This window comes from Neolamprologus brichardi, chromosome 10 (genome assembly GCF_056152115.1).
Source record: "Neolamprologus brichardi isolate AB-2024 chromosome 10, ASM5615211v1, whole genome shotgun sequence".
NCBI lineage: Eukaryota > Metazoa > Chordata > Actinopteri > Cichliformes > Cichlidae > Neolamprologus > Neolamprologus brichardi.
The window spans coordinates 26,289,307-26,304,536 of NC_142113.1; the positions used below are offsets into that span (position 1 = coordinate 26,289,307).

The following is a 15,230-nucleotide window of genomic DNA, read 5'->3' on the forward strand; positions in this document are numbered from 1 at the left end:
TACTCTGCTAACAGCTAAAATAGCATTTAAGTTAAGCTGCTGTTAAGTAAATTGCCATTTATTCAAAATCTTTAAAAAATACTGAGCTTACAAGTGATTTCAAAGGAGTCATGAGCTGCAAAAGAAATAAATAATAACTTTAACTGCTTTCTTTTAAAAATGTATTATTTAGTAAAGTAATCTCTCCAGTGACAATTCATTTCCCCCAACATGAAAAATGTTATTAGAAATTGTTCCAAACCCCAGCAGAAATAACACTCTATTCAGGAAATACAGAAGACAATAATTCATTTGACCCTGGCTTTTTATTGAAAAGTTATCTCTTTTACAATATAATTTATTTTTTCCTGGTAAATCACTAAGCAGGAGCGGCACTCCCAATCCCTCTACATCCTGAACACAGTAACAATAAAGGTTTTGTCTTCATGTTTGTAGTCCTTAATCAAATTCATATGTTGCCAGCTGGATGAACCGGAGACGTGACTCTGTTGTGAATACAGACATCTGTGGCCACTGAAGCTAAATGTGTGGATAACGGCAGCAACCTCAAAAACACATTTAGAGAACTGAAAAATAAAAGCTTTGACACCATTGCACATTTCCTGTTTCTTTTAAATAGACAATGACTTCAAGAAGAATGACTTGAACACAAAAACTTTGTAAAGGCAGTTAGTTTTGAGTGTGCGGGCCACATCCTGTTTGTAGTTCTCACTCTGTGTCTGAGAACTCATCGGGAACTGGACAAACTGGGTTTCAGAACAATAACTCACAGCCACTGCTGATTCAACAAAGCCAGATATTAAAGGGCAGTTGCTACACATGATTGTTTCAGGTAGACAGATCTTTTGATTCACTTTTGATTCAGATTTGTTTTTGTTTTAAGTCATACTTTACTGTTAAATGTTTATCTTAACAATTATAACTGCAGTTCTGAAGGAGAAAAAAAAGCTTCAATCCCAACAAGTATATAATTCTCTATTCAGCTTGTCATCAAAGACTTGTTCTTATCATCACAACGTCAAAGATTAGGTTTGTGTCAGTCTCTCTCTACACACACACATATATTTATATGTGTCAATAAAAGCTTTCACTTTTAAACATCTGTAATTTGAGACTGTCTATTTCCAAGAATGACAGAGACAGAAATGCAATTCAATGCAACAATTCACTTTAAAGGCCATATTTAAAATGATTTTGACACAATAAAAACAATCAAGCTTACTAAATTATTATTATTACGGTATCTACTCTGGCCATACCATTCACCAGATTTGAACCGTTAAAGAGATGTGTAAGGCTGTGCTCTCCATCATCCAAACACTAAATAAGTGTGTATGTATATTTAGGAAAAATTGCTTTATTCTCTCCATTTGTCATAAAACAAAAAGAAAATTGAAGTTGGTGGTGGAATAAAATAATGACATTGCAGCTGTTTTAACACAATTTCTCCCCAACATTTTTTCCAAATCAATTTGACTTCAGCTTGGCTTCGCAGCACAGCAGATGTTCAACTAATTAATGCACACAAGCCTCGTGAGCACGATTCACTGTTTGAGGAGCTGGCACAGATCCAGCAAACAAGCCCTAGGGTGCCTAAAGGACACATCTTCACAGTTTAAGACAAGTCCAAGTGATTTAGATTGCAGCTCCCTCTGGATCCATCAAATTAGATTAAACCGGAGAGCCTTGGAAGTTCAAGGCGATATTCAACAGCTGGGCTCCGAGGTCTGCCTGCTGTCCTCCAGGCAGGAACTCTGCAGATAGCTCTCTGTAGGTGCTGCAGACTCTACGTAAATGAATGTCCTTCCTGTGAATGGCGTGTTTCCATTTATGCCGTGCCTCGCCGTATAAAACTACTAAACATCTGCGAGGAAGGTGCACAGCTACATGGACCTCCCCTGTTAGTCCCAGCTCTGGCAGGCCCTGCTCCAGAGACATGGTGAGTGTAGTGTCTGACAACATGTTAATGGTGACTAAGCGCTCCCCCCATAGCCAAGAATCATCTAAGTGTGGATCAATGGCTGCACCTCGCTCAGGATGATAATCCAAGTTGCACTGCTCCACTGGCTGGAAGCCAGCTAGAGTTGATTCCTGATACATCCGAAGCACAAGTTTATGGCTCAAAGCAGGGAGTCCACTGAAGCCACACACACGCACTTTCTTTTTCTTGAAGTTCACCTTCGGGCCAAAGTCCTGCAACAATATTGGAGGAGGTTTTTGGTCACTCCATTAATATATATATAACTAACCTATATATTTTTAAGCAGCAGAAAGCAATTCTGTTTATTTTATTAATATGATTATCAAAACTGAGACCACAGTCCAAAATGATGCCAAGGTGCCTGACTTGTTCATTGTGTTTCAGAGAAAGGGATAATAAATATGAACAAATTTTCTCTGTCTCTGAATTTTTGGATTTTTCTATCTTGTCTCTATTCATTTTTGGAAAGATTCTAGACATCCACAAGTTAATGTCATCAATGCAGCTTAATAATTTGTGAACAGGTTAGATCAGTTAGATGATAAGGTTAAAAAGTAACCACTGACAGAATGTTTATTTCTGCAGTTCTAAAATATTAACTGACTTATAGAAACATTTACCCTTTAGTCATGATGAAACCCAATCGAGAAACTGATGAGTTAAACCAACTGAATCACCAAGCCTTTGAATTAAAATATCACGATCAAAAATCAACAGTGTTGAAGGCAGCATGGAGAAGTATGACTCAAACTCTCTGTGAATCACTGTTGATCATCTGAGTAAACTCGGACTGGCACTTATATTGATTTTACAGCCCTGATAATCACTTCTATACATCATAGTCTAAACAAAAATGTTTTGTCTGTTTTTATTTGATCACATGCTAACCTGTTTTCTTCGACCGGACTGCGACTCCTTCCACACATCCTGGTCCATCGCACATATGAGCTCCTTCTCTTCCTCTTCTGATATGAAGTTCTCCCACAAAAAGACCCCAGAAAAGGGGAAGGATGCAGCCTGGGCATCTTTTCCAACAGCGAGCCTCGACTGGGGATCGTAGAGAAAATGATGGGCAATCTTCTCAGAGAGATAGATAAATAGAAAAACATCGTTATTTATACAGTAACGCAAATGTACTCCTAGAATTATAATTTTTGGCGATGAAATTGACAGTTTGTAGTGAATGCGTTTTTGTTATAATGACAAACGCTGTTGGCACACATTTATAACCGCAGTAATATCCCTTTAATAAGGATGGAATGTCCTACGAGGGCACCCGTAGCTTCTTGTGTGTGCGCTACTATTAGCAGTATTTGGGGTTTTTTTTTACCTGTTATAAAAACAATATAAAGGTTTTCTGTTGGAAAACAGTACCTTTGATTCACTCGCCTCCGGTTGTACTTTCTCTTTCAACCCTTCGCAAACGAGACACCGGCGGACACCTTTACAAGCGCATGAAGGCACGTCGTCACTGGTGTCGGGAGCCATCGTTCAGCATCTTCTTTTTTTGTCAGGAAGTGGCAGCAAACGAAAACATTTTTTATCGTCACCTAGCGGAGAATGCGGGTATTTTCAGGGTTTGAGAATTATCCAACCAAAGTTAAAAGAGGGCGCAAATAAGAAAACAAAAAAGCAAAAACACACACACACACACATATGTGTGTGTGTGTGTATATATATATATATATATATATATATATATATATATATATATATATATATATATATTGTTGATCGTGATATAAGGGTAAATGTCGGGAGTGACTGCCTTAAAAATCTGTCCCCCAACTTTTATGTCCTAAAATACTCGTAAAAACTATTTGCTTGTTTGTCCAAAAGCCTCTTATTGACTTTGTTTTCTTAGAACAGATAATGGTACAATAAATAATTTTGAAAGGGTTTTTGTGGATATTTTGTTGACTCCGTTTACATATAGGATATTTTTATATACTTCAGTGCCACCCTGCCTAGACCTCTTGCCCCTCCTTGCCGTTCTGTTAAGGTCTTCATTGTTCATTGCTCTAAACTGGGAGTGCCAGAATGAATGCATTTCAGGGGCAACAGACAGCATAATCTACTCTTCAGTTCTAGACCCTTTCTTTTGAACCACATCCTGAAAATGTTCTGAGTGGTGATTAACGGCACAACTTCAACTGAATCATTAATCACACATGATCATTCATCACACATGACATGAATATTACCTTTTTTTGTTTTATCACATTGGAACTATACAAAAGCAGAAAATATTCAGATGATGGCTTTTTGGAATGAAATGTCAATAGTATTTTACTTCTTTGTGATCCAAAGAACTTAAAATAACGTAATTTTAAATCAATGTCAATTTAATTTATACAGCACTTTTAATTACACTTAAACTCAATGTGCTTAACGTAAATGAAAAAGAATCATATTAATAAAAACTAAGTTATTGTACAATTGTCAGAGGGTTAAGGTTAGTGCCTGGCAAGCAAAACCCAGGCTGTATGAACAGTCTCGTATTTAAACCACGCCCACCGGATATACGTAACATTTCCCCGGGAAAGCTCGGTTTCAGCAAGAGTGTTTTGAGTTCGCTCAAGTGTTTGGTAAGTGATATTAATCACAGCACAGATATTGACAAGTTTTAAGCTGTTTAATAATAAAAGCAAAACCACTAACGCTTGCTCTAATTAAGCCAATAATTGTTATTTGTGTTTGTAGCCGAGAAATATAAATATATAGAGATATATACGGCTGTCGGCACTGCAACGTGGTTAGCTACAAGAAACTCAAACTTATTCTCATATAACGCTTTCTCATCTTCTTTAAGTGAAATATCCTTCCTCACCTTAGTATGGCTCTCTATATAGACGTTATGACAACGTTACTTAAAGGATAGCGCGTTATGAAATCGCATTTAGCCTGTTATTGTTGAATAGCCGCTAATTTATCGTAAACTGTTCTTGGAGGAAATCTTCCATTTCTTTAACAGATTGATCATGCTGAGGAGCTAGAGGGGATTTTAATTGCTAAATGGAAAAAATGGCAAAAAAGAGTAATTAGATCAGCTAAAACAAGTGGAACAAGTTCAGTTGTAAACAATATCTGTGTAATAATATTAAACACAAATCTACTTTTCTAAGTCTTTGTCTGTACTACAGCGTTTCTCATCCACAGGAATTTTCATTGTTCTCGAGGCTGATCAGTGGTGCTGATTACTAATCAGGCCTTCTAAAGCAGACCATGTTTGTAATTCACGTTTTCTTATCCTATTGTTTGTATCTAATTATATTCTTAAAGAGCTTTTACGGAGTTTCAGTCCTTGATGTAGTCAGTTTGTTTTGGCCATGTGGGCGGTGCTCTGGTTGTGTGATTAGAACAGGATTAACAATATAAATAAACTAGGAGGACACTTATCTCAGCCCTATCTTCAGTTTGCCATCTTCACTCCTGAATTATGCTTCTTCCTGCAGATAAGCGATGGAAAAAATCACTGAGAAACTTTTACTGGAGAAAGCCTCTCCAAAAGCCAACACACTGGAGCAAATCATGACTTTGAAGTAAGGACTTTGTTTCTCCTTATTATGCTCTGTAGGTGTCTTGCTGCTAAAGTTGCACTGAAGTAAACTGGTAATGCTTAGTTACAGTTGTGGTGACAAGTTTACATCCACTCATTATGGGCATGATTGTCATGGTATTTTTATGATAATTCTGTTTTTTTTAAGCAATTAAAATGTATCCATTCATTCCACCCTGGACCATGACATTTATACCAATGCTGAGTGCACATAAACAGCTAAGGCCCTAATATTCAAATACATTTTCCAGTTGGCTATTTAAAAACTGGAATAAAACATTGAATTAATGGAAATATTTTTATACTTTTGTGATATTTGTGTGTATGCAATAAGATTTAAATAAAAGATTATAGATGTAATACTATAATCACCAAACGGCGTCATATGTAATTTTATTTCATACCCCATGGAAACACTAACTTTGGTGCTCTTTGTGTTTCAGTCTGTCTAAGATGAGGTTGAAGCTTCAGGATCTACCTCTCAAGCTGCTGTCCCGTCTCCAGTCTCTGGAGAAGTTGGATCTTTCTGGAAACATGCTGCAGGAGTTTCCCAAGAACCTGGAGCTCCCTGCTCTTCGTTTCCTGGACCTGAGCGACAACCAGATCGAGGACGTTACCACTCTGGACTCGCTAAGCAACGTAGAAGAGCTGAGGATGGATGGCAACCTCTACATCACTGTGAGCACATAGCTTTGTTTTCTCCTTACACTCCTGTTTTAGGGTCACTCTGTGCAGCTTCAGCACAAATGGCAAATTCATGAACAGGTTATAACCGACACTTATCATCAGTATTTCATAAAATCACATACTTCTACACCTACTGCTGTCTGGTTTGGCTCATGGAGAAATATTTGAGTCAGGCCACATTGCTGAATGATCATACCAGCTGATTATTAGTGTTAGCATTGCAAGGGAGCACCCTGCATCAGTTGTCATGACAATAAAATATTCATGTATTTGACTCCCTCAGCCAGCTCAAGCCTTTGTCTGCTGAGTTTGTGTATTCTGTCTTAAGGGTTTCCTCCTGCAATACAAACACATGCTGATGATGTGAAATGAAGTCCCGTAGGTGTGAATGGCTCTTTTTTGTGTCAACTCTAAGATAGACTGTTGTCCAGCCTTTTTCCCCCACTGTGAAAGAGACACAGTTTCAGCCCCCACTATCCTGCAGATGATAAATGGAAATAAGGAAATCCTTGCTCCTCTGCAGGATCTGGTTGTTTTTCTAGGTGATGCATATGATAAAGCAAAACACATCCCTGCATTCTTATTATCCCAGTGCCCCAATGAAAACTGTATTATTAGCAGAGAAATTCTTTTAAAAATGGTTTCTGCTCATTTTCATCCTTTGCTTCTGATTGGCTGCCACTCATAAACAAGATCAAATCGCTGGCACACAACAAATATATATGATCTTTGTCAGCTCAGTGATCAGAATGATTAATTATATAATAATTCTGAACTATAAATCATTCACTGAACTTCAAATAATGGAGGAATTAAACTCATTTCCTTTTTTGTTGTGATCTCCAGTGTCTTCCACATTTGCACACATCAAATGTACAGTATGTTTGAAAGGAAAGTGTTCACAGAGAGACTGCTTTTTTAGGTCCCTTCATCATAAAATGCCGCCACACTGACTTAATTGTTAACGTTTCTTTTGGTTATCAGGTGAGTGACACTTACAAGCTGATGGTGTTGCTGCCCAATCTGAGGATTTACAACGGCAAAGATGTCAGTACTTCTGCCAACCACTTGCGTTATGTCTACAGTGATAATCTGAGGACCAGGGTATGGAACTAATAGCTTATTTTGCTCTACTTCATGGTGTTGGTGTTAATGTTCCTGCATTTGATACTGTACAAAGTCATAACATGCACCAAAAAATGACTTTTAGCAGCTGTGCCACAGATGTGGCAATGCATCATCGTTTCATCACGTAGCCTGGAATCGCTGTCCTAACTATTGCTGTTTATTTTAGATTGCTGCTCTTTGGGAGAATAGCTTCTGCCTCCCTGATCCCATCACAGCAGAGAAAATAGATGCCTTGGAGAGCAAGTTTGTCAGCACTGCTTGTTATCAAGTTAAATTTGGGCCCAATTCAGTCAGTGACTTCACCAGGTGGAGGGTAAGTTTAGAGTGCTTTAGCACTTGTTTTTGGCTGCTTTCTGTTACATTTAATAACTTTGTCTTTGTCTCCTTTGGATCCTAGGTGGGGATATTAGCTAAGGAGTATCTTCTCTCACTGACAGAACCGAAGAAAGAAGTTGATAGCGTGGAGACTACAGGCAGTCAAAATAACTCTGTGAGTCATTGTGTGCACTAAATATTGCTGCATTAATGAAGTTGCACCAGAGATCAGCAGCTTCCTACTTAGTGTCTCTGCTTTAGTCCAGAATATGCTTTTATATCCAAAGTTCTGTAGTCAACTGATGATGATGTTAGAAGATTTAAAGTTCATACAGTGGCTTCGTCTTACACAGGATGTCTCAAAGCCCGCGAAGAGGAAACAAACTGAATCCGTTATAGACACCAGCATAAGACTGAGGCCTCACAAAAAGCCTCGCACAGATCCCGCAGCCGAAGACAGTCCACGCCAGTCGAGATTCCGCCTCAAGCCTCAGACACAAGATCCAATCGACACAATCAGGAATGACCCCAGCAAGACAAGTCAGCCTCCCATTACCCCGAGCAGGGGAGAGAGGAGGTCAGAGAGACCCAAGAGAAGTTTTCAAGAGCAGCAAACCAGCGAGGATGATGCTCAGAAGAAACGGAAGGAAAGTTTGGGCAAAAAGGATTCACGGAGAGATGCTGACATGCTGCAAACAGTAGAAATTCGCAGCGACACACAAGTAAGGGAAACACAACTTCTTTGCTAAATGCAGTCATTTAAATTTTAGTCTGGCCAGTCAGATTCTCAGGAAAGTTGCTGCCAATGCCATTGATCACTGGAAAATTCCTGAATTCCCAAGACAAAAGATCTAAAAAAAAAAAAAAAAAAAAAGGAAAAAACATACCTGAAGTCAAAATGTATCTTGAGACAGCCAGTAGGTGGCAGTATTAGTCCGTGTTTCTATGCAGACTTGTACATCTGGCAGCTGGTACAGAACATATGTCCCCTCTTGATGAATTTTAGTAATTTGGCTCTTCTTTAAGTTTTCATTTAGCTCCAGCAGGTCTTTTCTTTTGTCTAATAACCTGAAGTGCGAACCCCCAACGTTTTTTTTTTGCTCGAGCTTTGTGTGCATCAGTATTGGTAGCATCGCTATAGGTATCATCAGATTGTGCCTTCATTAAAGTCATCTCCCTTCTCCATCTTCTTTATTGTTCTCATGATTCCTTCCTCCAACAGCCGGTGCGTCTCAAGCCGCTCCATGTTCTTCAGTGCCACAGCAAACAGGACAGCTTAGAGGACTTCTCCACCCAGCTGTGGGCCTGTGCTTTCCAGCCACTGCCTGATTCTGCTGGTATTGTTTGAATACACATTGAAAAACAGTTGCAGGGCATCTCCAAGTCAAACAAAGCTTTAAGGATTAGAAGAAAGAGATTTGAAAGTTGTTGTTTTTTGTAAATGTGGGATTAAACTTTTATCTTTATTAACAGGCAACGCTGGAGGAAGTCGTTTGGTCGCTACTTGTGGAGGAGACTCTATCTGTTTGATTGACTGTGAAATGGGGATGGTGATGAAGAAGTACAAAGTTCCCGGGGAGGTATGCTCCATTTATTCGGATTAGTCTGCAGTAGTTAGGCTTTAAAAACCTGAATTTTCTCTCCGTCTTTTGCTCAGACTCGTAGGATACTTGGTTCATAATGGCAAGAAAACAATAAAGCTCTTTGTCTGTTGCTTTCCTTTACACCAGGAGTTCTTCTCCCTGGCCTGGACCACAGTGCTGATGTCCAGAGGAGGCAATGCTTCGGCGCAGCACTGCAGCATTCTTGCAGCCGGTGGGAAGAGAGGGATAGTCAAACTGATTCATCCCAGAAACAACGTGGCCTACGGAGAGTTCAGAGCCAGCCGAAAGGCGCTGTCTGTCCTCCGATTTAACCACCAGCAGGGAAACTTCCTCTTCAGTGAGTAATTAATTACACAAACTCTAACCATAATAGCGAGTGTGGATAAAAACGGGGAGTTTAAAGTTCTGATGGAGAATCGGATGGTTTATAAATAAATCTTTTGTCAGGCTTAAACTTATAAAGAGAAAACAAATGAATAGTGAGGTGATTACTCATTTCCCATGTCTGTTGTAATCATTTACCATCATTCACATATCAACCTCTGCTTCAGCTGTGATCTAGTGTAATTGTCCACTTAGGAATTATTACTGCCTCTTTGAATGTTTGCTGGACTGTTTTCCACTCATGTTTTTCTCTCTGACAGATTTTTTTTTTAAGGTTTTAGGGATCTGATGCCGTTTGTAAACAGTTGGCTATGGAAAGTGAGACTCCTGTCTCTATGTTCAAGTTGTATTCTTAGCTATGCCTGCTCTTAAGTCCTCACATCTCACTGATATTGCTTTAGCAATAATTTGCTCACCTGTTAGAGTAGTGGGCTTTGCATAGTTTGATTTGCTCTTGTTTAAACTGGCTTACTTGTAAAGTAACACCGCCTCAACTTCTGTCTTGTAGCGGGATCGTACGACAACAAGATCTTGATGTGGGATATCGGCGGGGTGGACAGCCAGTACAACTTCAAAGTTGTGTGAGTGTTTCTGCCAGGAAAAGTGTTTGCGATGCAATTTCTTTAGCAGATCACATCTGTTGTACTGAATTTTCTAAAATATATAACTGTTTATCAATAATACATGTTTTTTCAAACTGCTACCATTGACATTAAGATGAAAGGTTCAGACTGTGATGTTGAAAATTTGCTGTTTGACCCTCCAGTCAGCTGCTGGTATTGGAAATCGGTACCACCCCTCTGCACATCTGCTTGCCCCCCACTGCTCCCAGTGCACACCTACTGACTGCCTGTGAGGACGGCTTACACTGCTACAACACGCAGCTCGGTGCCAACAACACCAGTAAGAGGTGAGATTTGAATCTCTCCCAGTCTACCTTTTATTCTGGTGACAGTCAGTGACCTAGACCAGCGGTCCCCAACCTTTTTTGCGCTGCGGACCGGTTTATGCCCGACAATATTTTCATTTTATTCATAACACACGTGAAAAGACCAAGGAAAACCGAGTAAACGATAAATACAATAACAAAATAACGCTGAAAACCGATAAAAACCCTGAAAACTATACATTTCACACCTGAGCCTCAACTCTCGCGGCCCGGTACCAAACGACTCACGGACCGGTACCGGTCCGAGGCCCGGGGGTTGGGGACCGCTGACCTAGACTATACTGGCTCACTATATCTGTTCACTGATGTTTTAATGAGAAAACTGAATACATATGCGGCCCACCCAGAAACAATTACGGTGTTTTTGTTTTTATCTCCTTGGTAGGTCAAAGGAAATGGAGATAACTTTCCCCATATATAAGAAGGAAGACAAAGACCATGACTACCACACTGTGGACGGCCTGAGTTTCCTTAATAATGACATAGTGGGTAAGTGTACCACAATACAACTGTAGTTTTATTTACAGTGCCTTTAAACACATGTCGCTCTGAGCTGGAAACATTGACTCATGCTGGATATAATTAGACCTTTAAGCGATGCTTGGCGTTAGCAGTCAGTCCAGGTTGGTCCTGACTTCATTTAAGTTTGAGGATCTGACTCTGGCACTCTGTAGCATCATAGTCTCACTGTACAATATCAATCGCCTTGAGGTGACTCCTGTTGTAAATTGGTGCTACATAAATAAAATTGTCTAGCTTAAAATCTCCTGCTTATTCCTATTCCTGATTTCCCTTTTCTCATTTTTTTTCCTAATCTTTTGCGCGCTCGGTCAATTACGATAGCATCCAAGAACTACCTGTATGGTTGCATTTACCTGTGGAGCTGGAGCAGGACCAAGGTTCAGCGGCCTGACAAGAAGAGCAAAGCAGTGCGTGCTGTGGTTCTGGCTGAGCTGCAGTGGGCCAACACTCAGATTCCCTACCTGGCTCTCAACACCTGTCCTGGTAAGTTCACCTCATCTCGTCAGTTCTGATGCATTTAGCATTCAGTCGTCATTTCAGGTCATCATCAGTGTAGACGAGGGCAGTAAGCTTATTAACTGCCATCTTCAGGTCACCACAGATATTTTGGGAGCTGGGACACAGAAGGACAGCCCAGACTGGGTCTGAAGCCACTCCATAGTTGCCCTGACTGTAGGCTTTACTGTAGAACTGGATGTTTTCACTTTACAATCTAAATTACGTTCCAGGGTTATGATTTTAACCCTCCAGATTGTAGTGAATCAGATAAATAAAACATTCTAAAGCAGCGGTCCCCAACCTTTTTTGCGCCATGGACCGGTTTATGCCCGACAATATTTTCATGGACCGGCCTTTAAGGTGTCGCGGATAAATACAACAAAATAAAACTAGTACCGGTTCCGAAAAAAAGAAGATTTATTCATAACACACGTGAAAAAACCCAGGAAAACCGAGTTAATGATAAAAACGATAACAAAATAACGCTGAAAACCGATAAAACCCCTGAAAACTATACATTTCACACCTGAGCCTCAACTCTCGCGGCCCGGTACCAAACGACTCACGGACCGGTACCGGTCCGAGGCCTGGTGGTTGGGGACCGCTGTTCTAAAGCACAAATAGATGAGTGCACACCTCCACTGAAGCCACACACTCAGACCTTCAGCTCTGAAACAACAGAGAGGACAGCTGATGTAACTCAATCACTCTATGCCGTGAACTAATTTAGAAGATCTTGAAATGCAGACAGCTAATGGCCTGAAGGACTTTAAAGTTCATTTAAAGGTTCCTGGTAGTAACTTGTGAAAAACTACTATAGTGCTTAGACCAAGAACATCACAGATACTCACCACGTGTACTTTTCTGTGTTCTCGTTCCTATCATTAGGTCAAGCCTACATGGTGTGCGGTGATGACAAAGGCAAGATATGGACATACCACATCCCCAACCTCCAGAAAAACAGTTTCCACACTGGGAAACCCATACTGCCCACTGAGGTATCTGTATTTTCAGACAGTAGCTTTCTCTTACGATTCTTGTTTAGAGAAATATCGATTGTTTTTTGGTCTTTTTTTTCTAAAAATGAGTCTATTAAATTAGTCTGGGAGGTGGTTGCAGTCAGACAAAACAAACTCCCAGATTAGTGAACGTTATCCTAATCATCAGTTATACTTTCCTTAGTTGTCCTTGTTTTTGTTCTCTTTTACTTTTATGTCTTATTAAAGTTGTTTCACAATCTTAGCTCTGAAATTGAAAACACATGGAGCTTCACCCGCCCACTTGTTTGTTTTCCAGCTGGATTTCTGGTGATGTCACAACATACCCAGATCTCAGCACTGGGCTGAAACATTGTCCTTCATGTGTGAATCCATTGAAGTCCCGTAAAGAGAGAGTTTCTTTGTCTTCACTCACAAGACATTTAAATTTGCAGAAGCAGTTAATTGTGTTGTTCCTAGAGAAATACACGTGCACAGGAATGCACACAGGAAGCTTACAATAGATAAACAGGGGACATTCAAGTATTATTTTAGCTTCAGCATAATTTCCTCGGATTTTGTCTGCATCTCTCATAACAGATGCGTGCAACCACCATAAATATGAGAGATCTGAGCTGTGTAGTTGATTTTTGTTTCATTTTGGAAGATTACACAATGACCAGCTCTCACGTATAAACACAGGTTTATCGTGCACAGGAGTGCCTGTGCAGGCCATTAAGATAACGTAAAGGATGGAGACATTTTAAACCTACATTTCAATGAAATAAATGTCACTATCCATCTTTACTCTTTAAAGAGAGCTCAGTTTGCTTGCCTCTTTCAGCCTGCACATGAAATGTAAAGACTAGTGATTTGAGACTTCCGAAGCTTCACGTCGGCCGCGTGTAATCAGACTAAACTTCAGATGCATTTCGCTTTTCTCTCCACTCAGCACTAACATGTTGTTTGTTTTTGGCAGGTGTTGGAGTGGCCGACCCCAGTTAAGAACGGCCACGGCAAGGTAGAAGGCCCCTCCATCAACAGCGTAGCCATGGACCCTGAGCTACGCTATCTAGTTGCCCTTAGTGACAAGAATATGGTGATAGTGTGGAAGAGAGAGGAGTCGCCCTGAGCAACCATGGACTGCACAGCCATAAAGAATCTGAGTGTGCCCCATTACTGAAAATGTGCACATTCATAATTTGCGAGTGTTGATGCTACATCAGCATCTAAAAGCATCACAGACTGAAGAACAAAAGAACTCTATTGTGTAAAAAAAAAGTAACAGTGTATTATGTGGAGTTTAAACATCAAACTGTAATTTTCAGATGTTTTTGTTTTTACTTTAAGTTGCTGCTGCTATGAGTTATAGGCGATCATAGCTAGGTGACTTTGACAGAATTATCTGTTGATTTGTCCAGAATGGACAGAAACGGCTGCATTTAGATCCACATGGTTAGAATAATGAACTGTGGACTTCAAAATTCAGCTGATGACTGAATTTGTTTTCTTGTTTCTTCTCCCTGGCAGTTTCACAGTTTGGATGTGCAAAGTTTACTTCAGTGTAAAAGTACAAGCGAGCCCAACAAAAAGCCATTTAAAAGCCATTTAGCTGGTTTAGGTTTAACTTGAATTAGTTAAAGCTTTGTTAAACTTGTTTTTAGCAGATCTGTGTGTAATGTCAGAACGGTCACGAGTTCGTGTCAAAGAATTATTCCTAACTGTAATGATGTGTTGTGGTAAGGTCTCACCCCTCCCATCACCCTTGTTTCCACCAGTGGGGACCTGGTTTTAGCAGAACAAGCTGTCCTAGCACACAGCAGATTGTGACTCCACATAATAAGACTGCTCAGTGTCTGTAGGATGTTTATCCACATTTTCACTGTAACAAACTTCATGTTTCACATTAAATTGGTTCATTCAGATTTAAGCCGTCAGAATCTGCGGCTTGTTTCTTTTTTGAAATATATGCTTTGTTGATAAGTATAGTTTTTGAATGTGAATGATTGAGGATTTTATTTTCCCGTGCTACTTTTGAATGATCAGATAACACCGAAGAGTGAAAATGCTGCAACATTTACTTTTCTGAATACTTCTCATGTCAGTGTGCTTATTGCGTTTTTATGCTTTAAAGCTGAAAGTGGACTGTTTTTTCTATTTAATTAAAGACGTTTTTAGCTTGCTTCTAACTGCTTTTGGCTTTTAAGTGTATTCTGTTGTTCAATCAAATGTCTGAATTCATAAGAAGTACAGCAAAGATGTAAACAGGTTGTTCTGTTGTACCTGGTATTGACTATTCTCATTTTAACCACTTGGTGGCTGGCATGGTTGTTTTTTCCTTAGCTCTGAAAACACAGACTGCATTCTTTGGAAGGAATTTACTTGAAGGGTGCTTGTGCCCAGTAATGTATATGCTTAAAAAACAAACAATAAAAACAGAAGATTTCATTACAGAATCATATGTTTGGAAAAGGGGTTCAAAAATTAGATGAAAAGAACCACAGCTTATTTTACTGGGAGTACTTTGGTGCTACAGGGAAGAATGGATTCAATTACACAAATGATTTCCAGGTGTAAACATTGAAGTATCTGTAAAAGACAAAGATGAAAAGAAGAATGCTTCAAG

At 39.7% G+C, this 15,230-nt stretch overlaps 2 protein-coding genes across 3 annotated transcripts; one reads left to right on the top strand and one right to left on the bottom strand.

Moving 5' to 3' along the window:
• Positions 1-301: 301 nt before the first annotated feature.
• Positions 302-3,484, bottom strand: alkbh4 (alkB homolog 4, lysine demethylase). Its single transcript, XM_087847463.1, has 3 exons — positions 3,356-3,484; positions 2,870-3,058; positions 302-2,193 (listed from the first exon to the last, which is right to left on the bottom strand). The coding sequence occupies exons 1-3, from the start codon at positions 3,467-3,469 to the stop codon at positions 1,672-1,674; spliced, it is 825 nt and encodes a 274-aa protein (XP_087703589.1). The 5' UTR covers positions 3,470-3,484; the 3' UTR covers positions 302-1,671.
• Positions 3,485-4,519: 1,035 nt separating this feature from the next.
• Positions 4,520-13,866, top strand: lrwd1 (leucine-rich repeats and WD repeat domain containing 1). Of its 2 annotated transcripts, none has more exons than XM_087846913.1 (16): positions 4,520-4,569; positions 5,437-5,523; positions 5,984-6,218; positions 7,212-7,331; positions 7,522-7,668; positions 7,753-7,845; positions 8,024-8,392; positions 8,893-9,007; positions 9,144-9,250; positions 9,371-9,611; positions 10,167-10,239; positions 10,425-10,568; positions 10,993-11,096; positions 11,451-11,612; positions 12,516-12,625; positions 13,584-13,866. In XM_087846913.1, the coding sequence occupies exons 2-16, from the start codon at positions 5,444-5,446 to the stop codon at positions 13,734-13,736; spliced, it is 2,253 nt and encodes a 750-aa protein (XP_087703039.1). In that variant the 5' UTR covers positions 4,520-4,569; positions 5,437-5,443; the 3' UTR covers positions 13,737-13,866. The 2 variants fall into 2 exon arrangements, with proteins under 2 accessions (XP_087703039.1, XP_006785144.2); XM_006785081.3 differs by having other exon boundaries at positions 9,401-9,611.
• Positions 13,867-15,230: the final 1,364 nt, after the last annotated feature.

Excerpts from the sequence above, each read along its gene's own strand:
- alkbh4 (XM_087847463.1), bottom strand. The coding sequence starts at position 3,469 with ATGGCTCCCGACACCAGTGACGACGTGCCTTCATGCGCTTGTAAAGGT. Across the intron at positions 3,059-3,355 it reads CGGAGGCGAGTGAATCAAAG|ATTGCCCATCATTTTCTCTA; the intron begins GTACTGTTTTCC and ends CTCTCTGAGAAG. Across the intron at positions 2,194-2,869 it reads AGTCCGGTCGAAGAAAACAG|GACTTTGGCCCGAAGGTGAA; the intron begins GTTAGCATGTGA and ends ATATTGTTGCAG.
- lrwd1 (XM_087846913.1), top strand. The coding sequence starts at position 5,444 with ATGGAAAAAATCACTGAGAAACTTTTACTGGAGAAAGCCTCTCCAAAA. Across the intron at positions 7,846-8,023 it reads CAGGCAGTCAAAATAACTCT|GATGTCTCAAAGCCCGCGAA; the intron begins GTGAGTCATTGT and ends CGTCTTACACAG. Across the intron at positions 9,251-9,370 it reads AGTACAAAGTTCCCGGGGAG|CTCTTTGTCTGTTGCTTTCC; the intron begins GTATGCTCCATT and ends AAAACAATAAAG.